Source organism: Bos indicus, chromosome 18 (assembly GCF_029378745.1).
Source record: "Bos indicus isolate NIAB-ARS_2022 breed Sahiwal x Tharparkar chromosome 18, NIAB-ARS_B.indTharparkar_mat_pri_1.0, whole genome shotgun sequence".
In the NCBI taxonomy this organism is placed as follows: domain Eukaryota; kingdom Metazoa; phylum Chordata; class Mammalia; order Artiodactyla; family Bovidae; genus Bos; species Bos indicus.
The window spans coordinates 62,892,965-62,904,754 of NC_091777.1; the positions used below are offsets into that span (position 1 = coordinate 62,892,965).

Genomic DNA, 11,790 nt, shown 5'->3' on the forward strand with positions numbered 1-11,790 from the left:
TGGAATGGGTGGTCATTTCCTCCTCCAAGGTGGGGATCTTCCCAACCTAGGGATCGAACCTGCATCTCCTGCATTGCAGGCAGATTCTTTACTGCTGAGTCATCAGGGAATGCCCAAAGATGTCCATGTCATAATTCTTCGAACCTGTGAATATGTCAACTTAGTCAGCAAAACGGTCTTTGCAGATGTGATGGAGCTGAAAATCTTAGATGCAGAAAATTTCCTGGTTATTACATTTGTGCCCTAAATGTAATCACAAGCATTCTTATGAGGGGGAAACAGGAAGATCAGTCAGAGGAGGAGACAGGATAAGGAAGGAAACGAAAGCCAAAATGGGGACCTCTGGTGGTCCAGGGGCCTGGGTTCAATTTGAGGTTAAGGAAATAGATCCCACATGCTGCAACCACAGCTAAGACCAGGGCAGCCAAAAAAAAAAAAAAAAGCCAAAATGATGTAGCCACAAACCAAGGAATGTGGACAGCCTCCTGGGAAACATTCTTCCCTGGAGCCCCCGGAAGGAATACAACCTTGATTTTAACTACTTGAACTCAGTGAGACCCACGTTGGGCTTCTGAACTGTAAGTAAGCCACCAAGTTTTTCAGTAATCTGTTAACAGTAGAGAGGAAATGGAGTACTCAGGGGCCCAGATCCGTGTCTGACAATCGTCCTCCTCAGTGCTACACACACACACACATACACACGTTTGGTCTTCACATCCCACACCCAGCAGTGCGCTCAATACACCTGTGATTGTGGGCCCCACCAAAGTTGAGTATAACCTTTTCCTAGAGTGGGAGGGCCTTGTATGGAAGACTAGAATTAGGATTTATTTAAGCCTAGCTCACAGTCCCAAACCTGAACCCTAAATCTGGTGCAGGGAGGCCTCGAGCTGCCTAAACCACCTTTCCCCGGGGAACTTTATTTCCAGGCTTCAAGAATCACCTCTGGTGCACCTGGCAGGACCCAGAGAAGATTCCACAAGGGAGACGCTGGGGTAACGATAAGAGTGGTCTGCACAGGAGGTGCAGTAGGGAGAACGGGGAGCCCCTTACGAGGAAAGGGGAAATAGAAGCCAAGAGCGGGCTGCAATAGGCCAGACGCCGCCCGGGTCAGATATTAGTGCTGAGAGCACAGGGAGGCCCAAGCAGAGTTCAAAGGGCCCCAAGCTTAACCCGGAGCCGCGGGCGCTCCGGCCCGCGGGGCGGGTCTTAGCTGGGAGTGGCCGAAAGCCCTGGAACAGGGGCGGAGCCTGAAGCGGAGGGGCGGGACGGAGCGCAGAACTAGGACAGGGGGCGTGGGCGTGGGCGGGGCATAGCAGGGGCGGAGCCAGCCCGGGGGCGGGGCCTGCACGGGGTAGGGGTGAAGCTTGCAGAGAGGGTGAGGAGGTGGGGCTTATCGGGGGCGGGGCCCGGTCCGGGGGCGGGGCTTCGGCCAGGGTGCGCGCGCGCTGGGCGTGGCCGGGGCGAGGGGCCTGGCCGAGCCAGGTGTCCCGCCAGGTGGGAAGAACTTAAGAGCCCAGGGAAGCCGCCTCACGGCCCCAATTGGTGTGGCTGCTCCGGGAACTTCCGGGCCAGACCGTGCGTGTTTCCGGTCAATATGGCGGCGCCCAGTAGAGTCAGGTGCGGGCGAGTCTATCTTCGGTAGCGGCGGCGACACGAGGCTCGGGGAGGTGAGGTCCGCCCCGCTCTGGCTCCCCTCGTCAGACAGGAGGAAGGGGACATGTCGCTAAGATGACCAAAGGGAGGGCTTCTTGCTCTGAAGGCTGGGCGGTGGGGTTGCTAAGAGATGGGAACGACCGCGGTGGAGATGGAGGAGGGGGTTGCTAGGGAGAGTGGGTGGGGCCTGTTGCTAGGGAGGAGAGAGGGACTGCTGACTTTGGGGAAGGGGCCTGTTGGTATGAAAGAAGAAAAGGGGGCCGTGGTTAAAGGAGGTGTGGGCAGCGTGGTTTGGAATCATGCAGGGCCGCCGAGCTCCCCTAAAACGCCACCTTCTCAGCAGACCCCCAGGAGTCCACCCGTCAGGACGCCAGAGCTACTTCAGCGGTGACCACCCCCTACCCCAACACATTCTTCCTTTCTTCGCAAACTGCCCATGGCGAACCAGGGCTCCGGGGGCAGTCGCCTTCCCCTGGCGCTACCCTCAGCCTCCCAGGATTGCTCGTCAGGGGGCAGCGGCTCCTCCGAGGGCGGCTCGGGCCATCCCCCGCCGCCGCGAAACCTCCAAGGCCTGCTGCAGATGGCTATCACGGCGGGCTCTGAAGAGCCAGACCCCCCTCCAGAACCCATGAGTGAGGAGGTAAAGGGCGGGGGTCCGAGAAGGTGGGGTGAGGGGTTTGGGAACAGAGATATCTGGGGAGGGGCGGTAGTGCCTGTGTGAAGGCATAGGAGGCTGTATTTGTGCTCCATAGGGTTACTGTAGACTGAAAGTCAGATCCCGGGACCCTGCACTGTGCGGGAAGGCAGAATAACCTCATGTTAAAAAAGAAAACGCAAGGGCACGCCAGAGCGAGACAGATATGGCTTCAGTATGTTACAGCTGTGTGACCTTGGGGGTATCACTGCATCTTTCTGAGCATCGATTCTCAATTGCAAGTTGATGTTGATGATAAGAAGGAGTGGCCCTTCACAGGGTAGTTCTGAGAGTCCTGTTGAGGTGGGTCTTAACATCACACCTGGTACACAGGCTTTGCTCCTGAAGGCAGCAGGATATTCTCATTAAGAGCAGACTCTAATAAGAGTTCTGTGGACAGACCACCTAGATTTGACTTAGGTGTTGTGGATGGCTGACTGTGTGACCTTGGGCAAGTCACCCTTTTCTGTGCCTCCATTTTCTCATCTGTGAAGTGGGAATAGCAGTAATATTAATACTTAACCATAGAAGGCTGTTCTGGAAGTCAAGAACACTATTTGCTATACGTGATGTTTACTTGGCGGTGACAGTTGCAGTGTTTGAAACATGGTGTTAATACAGTAACATCCATGAAGTCACTGAGCCTCTAGGACCATGAGGTGGTCCAACAGGCACTGAAAAGATTAACATCTTGCCCAAATTTATCCAGGACTATGACTTTAGATCCTTCATCTGAGCACTTAGCACAGAGTCGGGCCAAAAAGAAAAACACCCAGTGGCCAGTTCTCAGTGCTTATCTTATTTGACCTATGAGCAGCATTCGATGACGACCCTGTCCCCTTGAGCTCTTTCTTCATGTGGCTTCTGGAGCATGGACCAGCGTGGTTTTCTGGTTTTCATCCCACTCACTGGCTCTTCTTCCCCACCGCCTCTGTTGGTTCATCCTCATTTTCCAGTCCCTTGACCATAGAGCACACCAGCACTCTCTCTTCTCCATTCACTTCCTGTATGATCTCACATTGGGTTGAGGTTTTACTCTGACGACTCTCAAGTTTATATCTCTAGCCAGTGGTTCTCTCCTGGAGGGATGGTTTTAACCACATTTGGCAATGGGCAGAGACATTCTTGGTTGTTGCAAACTGGCGGGTTGTGGGGGGGGGCAGTGCTGTTGGCATCTCGTGGGTGGAAGTCAGGGATGCGGCTCAGCCTCCTGCAGTGCACGGATGACCCCCACTGCTGAACGGTCCAGCTCAGGGTGTCAGTAGGGTCATGGCTGAGAAATCCAGGTCCAGGCTGGCCCTCCTTCCTAAGCTTCAGGTGTCTTTCTCAATATTTTGCCTTGTGTATGTCATGGATCCCCCAAACTTAACAAGTTCAAAAATCAGCACCAATTTGTACTCGTCTCACTCCACACCTGCTTCTCTTGCCATCTGCCCCGTCCCTTTCTAGTTGTTCAGGACAAGAATCTAGGTGTTGCTGACCCTTCTTTTTCCGTCATGCCCCACAACCAGTCTCTCCATAGATGCAGTGTCCAGAAAAGAGCATTAGTGGAAAAGGTACCTGGGAGGTATCTGTTAGTTGAAGGACACTCAGCCCTCAATGTTGGCTGTTATTATTATTTTTTCCTTTGCCTGTGCCTCTTGGCATGGGGAACTTCCCTGACCAGGGATCAAACCTGTGCCCCTTGCAGTGGAAGCACCAGCTCTTAACCAGTGGACCGCCAGGGACGCCCCGGCTGTTATTGGTAATGACTGTTACTCCTGAGTCGATGATTGATAAGGTTTGCTTCTTTCTCCCGCCCCACCTCACCTTGCAGAGGCGCCAGTGGCTGCAGGAGGCCATGTCCGCGGCCTTCAGGGGCCAGCGGGAGGAGGTGGAGCAGATGAAGAACTGCCTCCGGGTGCTGTCCCAGCCCACGCCCTCCTCGGCTGGTGAGGCTGAACTGGCCACTGACCAGCAGGAGCGCGAGGGAGCCCTGGAGCTGCTGGCGGACCTGTGTGAGAACATGGACAATGCAGCAGGTACAGCCAGCCCGCCCCGGCCTGCCCCCCGCCGCCAGGGTCCTGCCCCTTCTGCCTTCCCGTCTGCCTCCGTCTCTTGCCGCCTCTTCCTCGCCCCCCGCCGCCCCCCCCCCCCCCCCCCCCCCCCCCCCGCCGCCGGCCCCCGGTCCTGCTGCAGCCCAGCCCTTTGTCCTTTGCCTCAGGCACCATGCAACCTGCCTCCTCCCGAGCCTCCCAGCCTCCCCCCTCCAGTCTGGCTCTGACTCAGGCCCCAGTTGAGACTGCCCTGTCCCCCGCTGCTTGGTCTGCCTGCCGACAGGGGCTACAATGGCACCAGGTCCCGTCCACCACCTCCCTGATGGGACTGACCATCTCACCCTGGTCCGCCAGGATCCCCGTGCTGTTCCCCAGAGTAAGAGACACGAGGTGGTCCTAGATGGGATGGTCAGAGAAGGCCTCCCCGAGGGGTGACACGTGATCAGAGACCTGAAGGGAGGCCGTGAGTCGTGGGATCAGCTCTGGAGAAAAGCATCCCAGGCAGAGGAAACGACCCATGCAAAGGCCCTGAGGTGGGAACCTGCCTGGCCGGGGTGGAAGAGCAGTGAGGTAGGCAGAACAGAGCAGAGAGAGTGAGGGACGAGGGCTGGGCAGTGACCTGTGCTGGGCATACAGCGGCTCCCAGGCCAAGGCTGGCGCTGTGGGTTTCATCTCAAAGGCCGAGAAGCCGCTAGAAAGACGAGTCGTCACTTCCACTTGGAGTGGCGTGGCATGGCGTAGTTGTTGAGGATGTGGATTTGTCTGTTCTGGACATTTTATGTACGAGGGATAGTAGAATATGTGATCTTTTTGCTATGGGCTTTCTTCTCCAAGTGTGATATTTTCAAGGTTCTTACAGGTCATAGCTGTATCAGAAATTTACTCCTTTTTGTGGCGAATACTCTAGTGTGTAGCTAGGCTGTGTGCCGTTCATCCTATCATCAGTTGACGGACATTTGGTCATTTCCCTCTTCGGTTATTGTAAATAATACTGCTGTGGACACTGGGGTACAAGCAAGCATCTGTTCCAGTTTCTGCTCTTGAGGCTTGTGGATACATATATGTTGGAGTAGTCACATGATAACTCTCTTTCACTTTTTGAAGAACAGCCAAGCTGACCAATTCAGAAAACAGGTGTTGGGCTGTAGATTGCAGACCTCTGGTCTGGTGTAGTCTGTTTCCCCAGGGGATGTTCAGATTGTCACAGACCGGGTGTCAGAACTGGCATTTAGTGGGCTGGACCCTGGGCCACTGACCTTGTTGAGACGTGCCGGCCTTGAACAGATCCCCAGTTGGGTGCCTAGGGAGGGCCAGCCCTTGGAGGCAGGCTCCCTCAGCTTCAGCTGGTTTTCCGTCCATTCTGGCTGCCCTAACAAAGCAGCGTGGACTGCGGGGCTTCAACACCAGAAGTCTGCTCTCTCACAGCTCTGAGGCTGGCAGTCTAAGGGTCAGTTTCTTCTGAGGCCCCTCTCCTTGGCTTGTATGTGGGGAGCTTCCCGCTGTTGCTACATGGCTATCTGTCTGTGTGTGTCTGTGTCCTCATCTCCTCTTTTCATAAGGGCACCATTCCTGTTGGATTAGGGCCCCATCCTGTGACAATATTTTACCTTGCATGCATGTATCCTGAGTTGATCAGTCGTGTCCTACTCTTTGCGACCCCATGGACTATAGCCCACCAGGCAAGAATACTGGAGTGGGTTGCCATGCCCTCCTCCAGGGGATCTTCCCGACCAGGGATTGAACCTGTGTCTCTGCATTGACAAGCGGGTTCTTTGCCACTGGCACCCCCGGGAATCCCCTGGGGGTTGGGGCTTCCATGTAAATCTGGGGGTAGGACCCAGCTCAGCCCGTCACACCTGGCCTGCCTGCTGCTCTCTCCTCCCAGACTTCTGCCAGCTGTCGGGCATGCACCTGCTGGTGGGCCGCTACCTGGAGGCGGGGCCAGCGGGGCTGCGGTGGCGGGCGGCACAGCTCATCGGCACATGCAGCCAGAACGTGGCGGCCATCCAGGAGCAGGTGCTGGGCCTCGGCGCCCTGCGCAAGCTGCTGCGCCTGCTGGACCGGGACCCCTGCGATGCGGTGCGCGTCAAGGCTCTCTTCGCCATCTCCTGTGAGTGTCCCGGCCGTGGGGGTGGGGGGTGGGCCCACTCTGCTCAGCGAGCGGACCCTGGGGACGCGGGGCGAGGCCCAGTCCGAGCGCTCTGAGGCCCCTAAAGGCTGTCGGCCACGGGGCTGTGGACGTCTGGGCTGATCACCCCGTCACGGGGGTCCTCGGGCGGGGGCTGCTGCGGGAGTGTCCTGACAATGGGCAGTCCACTTCTGCAGAGAACGTACGCAGTCCCGGACCCCCCCTTACCCCCACCCCTCCAGGAGCTTAGAAAGTACTGCCTCTTATTCATTTTTTTGGTACGTCTTAAAACCCAGCCCTGCCCTGTCCCTGCCCCCTGCCTCACTGGTAGCCACTACATTTGTGAGTCTGCTTCTTTTTTGTTACACGATGTAGTTGTTTTACTTCTTAGATTCCACACGTAAGTGATAGCACACAAATGTCTTTCTTTGTCTGTCTGACTTCCCCAAGCGTGAAATCTCCAAGCCCATCCATGCTGTTGCAAGTGACGAGATTTAATTTTTCTCTCTTATGGCTGAGGCCTTTTATCTTTTAGAAAATTGATGTAGAATTCGCATAACTATTTTTAAGTGTACAATTCAGTAGCATCTGTGGTCTTTTTTGGGGGGTTGGGCGTGATTGCGGGGTACGCTACCATCTGGAAAGTGCTGGGGACCGGCCAGCCCTGGTGCTACCAGCCGCTTTGGTGGTCTGTCTCCTGACTGCTCCTGCTGCCTGGTGCTCGGAGGCTCACAGCGGTTCACCTTCTGGCCACAGACCAAGAGGGGGTCTGATGGCGGAGGAGTGGGCGTGGTGAGGGGGAGGGGTGTCCTCCGGTAGATGCATCTCCGGGTTCCTGGCACCGGCTGGGCTTAGGCCCGGGGTGCCGCTCAACCCCCTCCAGTGCACAGCGCAGCCCCGGGACACAGGGATCGGGCCCAGCGGAGAGGCCCCGGGGTGGAGGGGAGCCGTTGCCCCTGTATACGGCCTGACGGCAGAGCCAATAGGCCGTGCCCACTGAGCAGACGCGGAAGGTCATCACGTCTACCTCCCCATCTGCCGGTCTTTTTTTTTTTTTAAACTGAGTAGCGGTGTATTTAGCGGGTCGCACAGAGTCGGACACGACTGAAGCAACTTAGCAGCAGCAGCAGCCAAACTATTATCGTTTTAGCCCATCGTTATGTGGCATGTTAATAAGCTACTTTAGATCTTTTTATTTTTCCCCACGTTACGTCTTTGAAACCTGGTGTGTATCCTGCACATAAGCATCTCAACTCAGGCTGCATTTTCAGCGATCAGCATGTAGCGAATTCTAGTGAAGGGACAAAGTTGTGCTTCACGGGAAAATACCACCGCTTCACCGCTTAACTTAAATTGAAATGAATGAAGCTCAACTGAGATTAACAACTCAGGTCCTCAGGGGCACTTGTCAGGTATTCAGTGGCCACGGTTTTCTGGAGACTCCCATCTGTCCTGGCCTAGACCCTGCCCAAGGGCAGGCACCTAACTGGAAGTGCACCCTGCACCCTGGTTCTCATCGTGCGTGGAGGCCGTGCAGGGTTCCTGGCACCCTCACAATGTAGTCGGGCTCTCTGCTCTTAGTTTCCTCATCAGTAAAATGGGAGTCACCTCCTAGGATGGTGTGGAGAGTTAAAAAGAGATAATGTGCTCCTCAGAGGATGCGGGAACAAGATGTATATTCATACAGTGGGTACTAGTCAGCCATTAGAAGGAAAGAAGTTACTGACTCACGCTGTAACCTGGACGAGCCTGGAAGACATTATGCTGAGTGAGAGAGGCCAGGCACAGAAGGCCACAGAGTGTATGATTCCATTCAGGTGAAATGTGCGGAATGCGCAAATCCACGGAAAGCAGATCAGCGGTTGCCAACTGCCGGAGAGACCACTAACCAGTACAGGGCTTCTTTTGGGAGTGATAAAAACATTCTGTTGTTAGATAATTATGGTCAGCCAACCTTGTGAATATACTGAAAACCACTGAACTGTATAGTTTAAAAAGGTAAATTGTACAGGCTGTGGAATTGTGTCTCAGCTAAAAATATTTAAAGGTAATGCCTGCGAAGCCTGGGCCCATAAAAATCCACGGTGGTGATGGTGGTGATGATGGTGATGGTGGTGAGAATGGTGGTCCAGAAGGCGAAGATTGTGGTGTTTATGGTGGTGGTGGTGATGTAATGGTAATGACGGTGTTTGTGGTGATGGTGGTGGTGGTCTTGCAGGTGACGGTTGTGGTGTTTATGATGGTGGTGGTGGTGGTGATGACTGGTGTCTCTAGTGCTGATGGCAGTGGTAACGATGAAGATATTGGTGGTGATGATGGTGATGGTGACTGGGACCTCAAGGCCCTGCCTGCCCCCCTCCCCAGGCCTGGTCCGGGAGCAGGAGGCCGGGCTGCTGCAGTTCCTCCGCCTGGACGGCTTCTCCGTGTTGATGCGGGCCATGCAGCAGCAGGTGCAGAAGCTCAAGGTCAAGTCGGCGTTCCTGCTGCAGAATCTGCTGGTGGGCCACCCTGAACACAAAGGTGGGGCGGCCCGGGCGGGGAGCTAGGGTGGTTCCCGGGGGAGTGCACGGGAGGATGGCTGCTCCTCTGACCCTATGGCCCTTCCCTAGGGACCCTGTGCGCAATGGGCATGGTCCAGCAGCTGGTGGCCCTCGTGCGGACAGAACACAGCCCCTTCCACGAGCACGTGCTCGGAGCCCTGTGCAGGTGTGCTGGGCGCCAGGGGACCAGCCCGGTGGGGGGTAGAGGGTTAGGGTCAGATGGGGCGCCAGGGGACTAGCCCGATGGGGGGGTAAAGGGTTTAGGGTCAGAGAGGAGCAGAAATCAGGGTGCTGGCCCTCCGGAGCCTCAGTCTCCTCACTGTAGGGGCTGACATAGCACCCTGGGGAGGAGGGAGACAGTTTTCCTCCCACTTACTCTCCCCATCCCGCATGTAAGGCACAGGCAGGTTAGAGCCGTAAGACAGCAGCATGGAGCAGCTGAGCGAGCAGGCAGCAACGCTCACGTGTGGAGTGGGCTCCAGACCAGGCACTTTTCTAAGCGCCCTGTTCCGTACAAGTCTCATCCAAGTCCCTTGGGTAGGGTGGGGGCAGGAGTCCACGTTGCAGATGGGGAAACTGAGGCCCAGTGGGGGGACGGCTTGCCCAGGCTCAGTCGGGGGGTGGGGGGTGGAGGGCAGCTGGGTAGAGGGAGGTCCCAAGAATGGCTGTCCTGTCCCTGCAGCTTGGTGACAGACTTCCCCCAGGGCGTGCGGGAGTGCCGGGAGCCCGAGCTGGGCCTGGAGGAACTTCTGCGGCACCGGTGCCAGCTGCTGCAGCAGCACGAAGAGTACCAGGTACTGCCGAATGGGGGGGGAAGGGGTGGGAGGGCCAGCCTGGTACCTGCCTTCTAGGCCTCTATGGTCTATTCGCCCATGCTTTAAAAAAAAAAAAAAAATTTATTTATTTCTTTATTTTTGGCTGTGCTGGGTCATTGCTGGTCAGGCTCTTCTCAAGTTGTGGTGAGCAGGGGCTACTCTCTACTTGTGGGGCGCCAGCTTCTCACTGCAGTGGTTTCTCTTGTTACAGAGCACAGGCTGTAGAGTGCCAGCTCAGTAGTTGTGGCTCACAGGATTAACTGCACTGCAGCACGTGGGATCAGCCCGGATCAGGGATCGAACCCATGTCTTCTGCACTGGCAGGCTGATTCTTAACCAGTGAGCCACCAGGGAAGCCCGATTTGCCCACGCCTTTGTTTACACCTTGTTTCCAATTCATGTGTTTCTCTAGGCATCATTCAGCACACATTTATTGCCCCCTCCCACATGCTTCATGCTCTGTTAGCATCAGGGGGACGGCAAGGAGAAATAGAAGCTCAGGGTTTCTTAAAGAGTTAATAGATTCATCTAATTACTATCCAAATTAATATCATTATTTATATCATATCATTCAAATAAGTATTTATTAGATTGATAAATAATAAGTAAATGATAAATAGAAACCAATTATTGAATTAAATAGGTAAGAAATACGTGATAAATTACAACTCATTAGGTTTTTCATTAGATAAAGGATAATAATAAATTACAAATAGTAACTCACCAGATAAATAAGTAACAAATAAGTGATAATATAACTCAGATATTTAATTATACAGATAGTAATGTGATAAATAACTCATATTTAGTTAAATAGGTAAGTAACTAATAAGTGATAAGAGCAACAAATAACATTCAGTAGTTATTTATTTAAATGACTAAGTTATTTAGTTAACTGTACTTAAGTAATTTATTCAGCCCTTATGATACCACCCAGATGCTGTTGCTTCAGCAAAGCTGGACACAGAAAACATGCCACCCTCTTGGGACATACCTTCTGCTGAGATCATTCTTCTATGAACACTGTCAGGCATTTCCAGAGGGGTCCTGGGTACTGGGTGTGAGGAGCAGGGGTGACTGGGAGAAGCACAGTGCCCACCCCCCAGGGGCTTGTCCTCTGACCTTGTCACATGAACCCGTGGAAATATGTGCCTGGGGTTGGGCAGGGGGATCCCCTGCCCTGGTCTGTCCTGAAGTTTCAGCCATCCTTGCTTGATGCATCCATGCATCTATTCTCTGAATCTATGGTATGAACAGCTTTATTGACGTTTAACTTACCTATACTGAAAGTGTACAATTTGAGAAGTTTTGACATATGTATACACCTGTGGAAACCTTCATTTTTCCATCAGGGGCAGGTGGGAAGAGGAGCCGTTTCTGGGTGCAGAGCTGGTGGAGGCAGGGTCTGGCCTCTACACTCAGGGCTTCCAATTTCCCACCCCAATGCAGGAGGAGCTGGAGTTCTGTGAAAAGTTGCTACAGACCTGTTTCTCCACCCCAACTGATGACAGCATGGATCGGTGAAACCCGGTGGCTTCTCTCCCCCTCTTCATGGGAACCCCAGGCCTCCTGCCTTCCCCTCACCCATGAAGCCCTCTCCCAAAGGAGAGAAGGGCCTTGTTGGTGCCGTGCCCGGGCGTGTCAGCCTGTCTCTGCTCAGCCGCCAGGATGGGTGCTGAAGAAGGCGCTGGCTCCCTGGGTCCCGCCTCTCAGGCACTCTCAATCCACCCCCCTTCTCGTGTGCACACCGCTCTTCCAGGAAAGGTGCTCCTCCTCCTCCGCCTGCTTCACTGCCACCTTTGTCACCTCGCCTGCAGAGTGCCTTGGTTGGGGACGAGGGGCACAATCAGGGGGTCTAGGGAGCCAAGCAGGGAACAGCAGTGGGCGGAACCTTGGAATAATAAAAGTGTTGCTCTCTAAA

At 54.6% G+C, this 11,790-nt stretch overlaps 1 protein-coding gene across 3 annotated transcripts; it reads left to right on the forward strand.

Annotated features, from left to right (window-relative positions):
• Positions 1 to 1,459: 1,459 nt before the first annotated feature.
• Positions 1,460 to 11,790, forward strand: HSPBP1 (HSPA (Hsp70) binding protein 1). Of its 3 annotated transcripts, none has more exons than XR_002182858.2 (8): positions 1,460 to 1,670; positions 2,000 to 2,296; positions 4,167 to 4,371; positions 6,272 to 6,496; positions 8,879 to 9,012; positions 9,124 to 9,220; positions 9,737 to 9,848; positions 11,319 to 11,790. XR_002182858.2 is itself a non-coding variant. In XM_019979948.2 (8 exons), the coding sequence occupies exons 2-8, from the start codon at positions 2,093 to 2,095 to the stop codon at positions 11,391 to 11,393; spliced, it is 1,074 nt and encodes a 357-aa protein (XP_019835507.1). In that variant the 5' UTR covers positions 1,465 to 1,670; positions 1,997 to 2,092; the 3' UTR covers positions 11,394 to 11,790. The 3 variants fall into 3 exon arrangements, 2 of the variants coding, with proteins under 2 accessions (XP_019835507.1, XP_019835506.1); XM_019979948.2 differs by having other exon boundaries at positions 1,465 to 1,670; positions 1,997 to 2,296; positions 8,879 to 9,034; XM_019979947.2 differs by having other exon boundaries at positions 1,466 to 1,670; positions 8,879 to 9,034.

What these genes read in the sequence shown, in the direction of transcription:
- HSPBP1 (XM_019979948.2), top strand. Translation starts at nt 2,093, where the DNA reads ATGGCGAACCAGGGCTCCGGGGGCAGTCGCCTTCCCCTGGCGCTACCC. An exon ending in GAACATGGACAATGCAGCAG is followed by an intron (nt 4,372 to 6,271) that starts GTACAGCCAGCC and finishes CTCTCCTCCCAG; the next exon opens with ACTTCTGCCAGCTGTCGGGC. An exon ending in AGCAGCACGAAGAGTACCAG is followed by an intron (nt 9,849 to 11,318) that starts GTACTGCCGAAT and finishes ACCCCAATGCAG; the next exon opens with GAGGAGCTGGAGTTCTGTGA.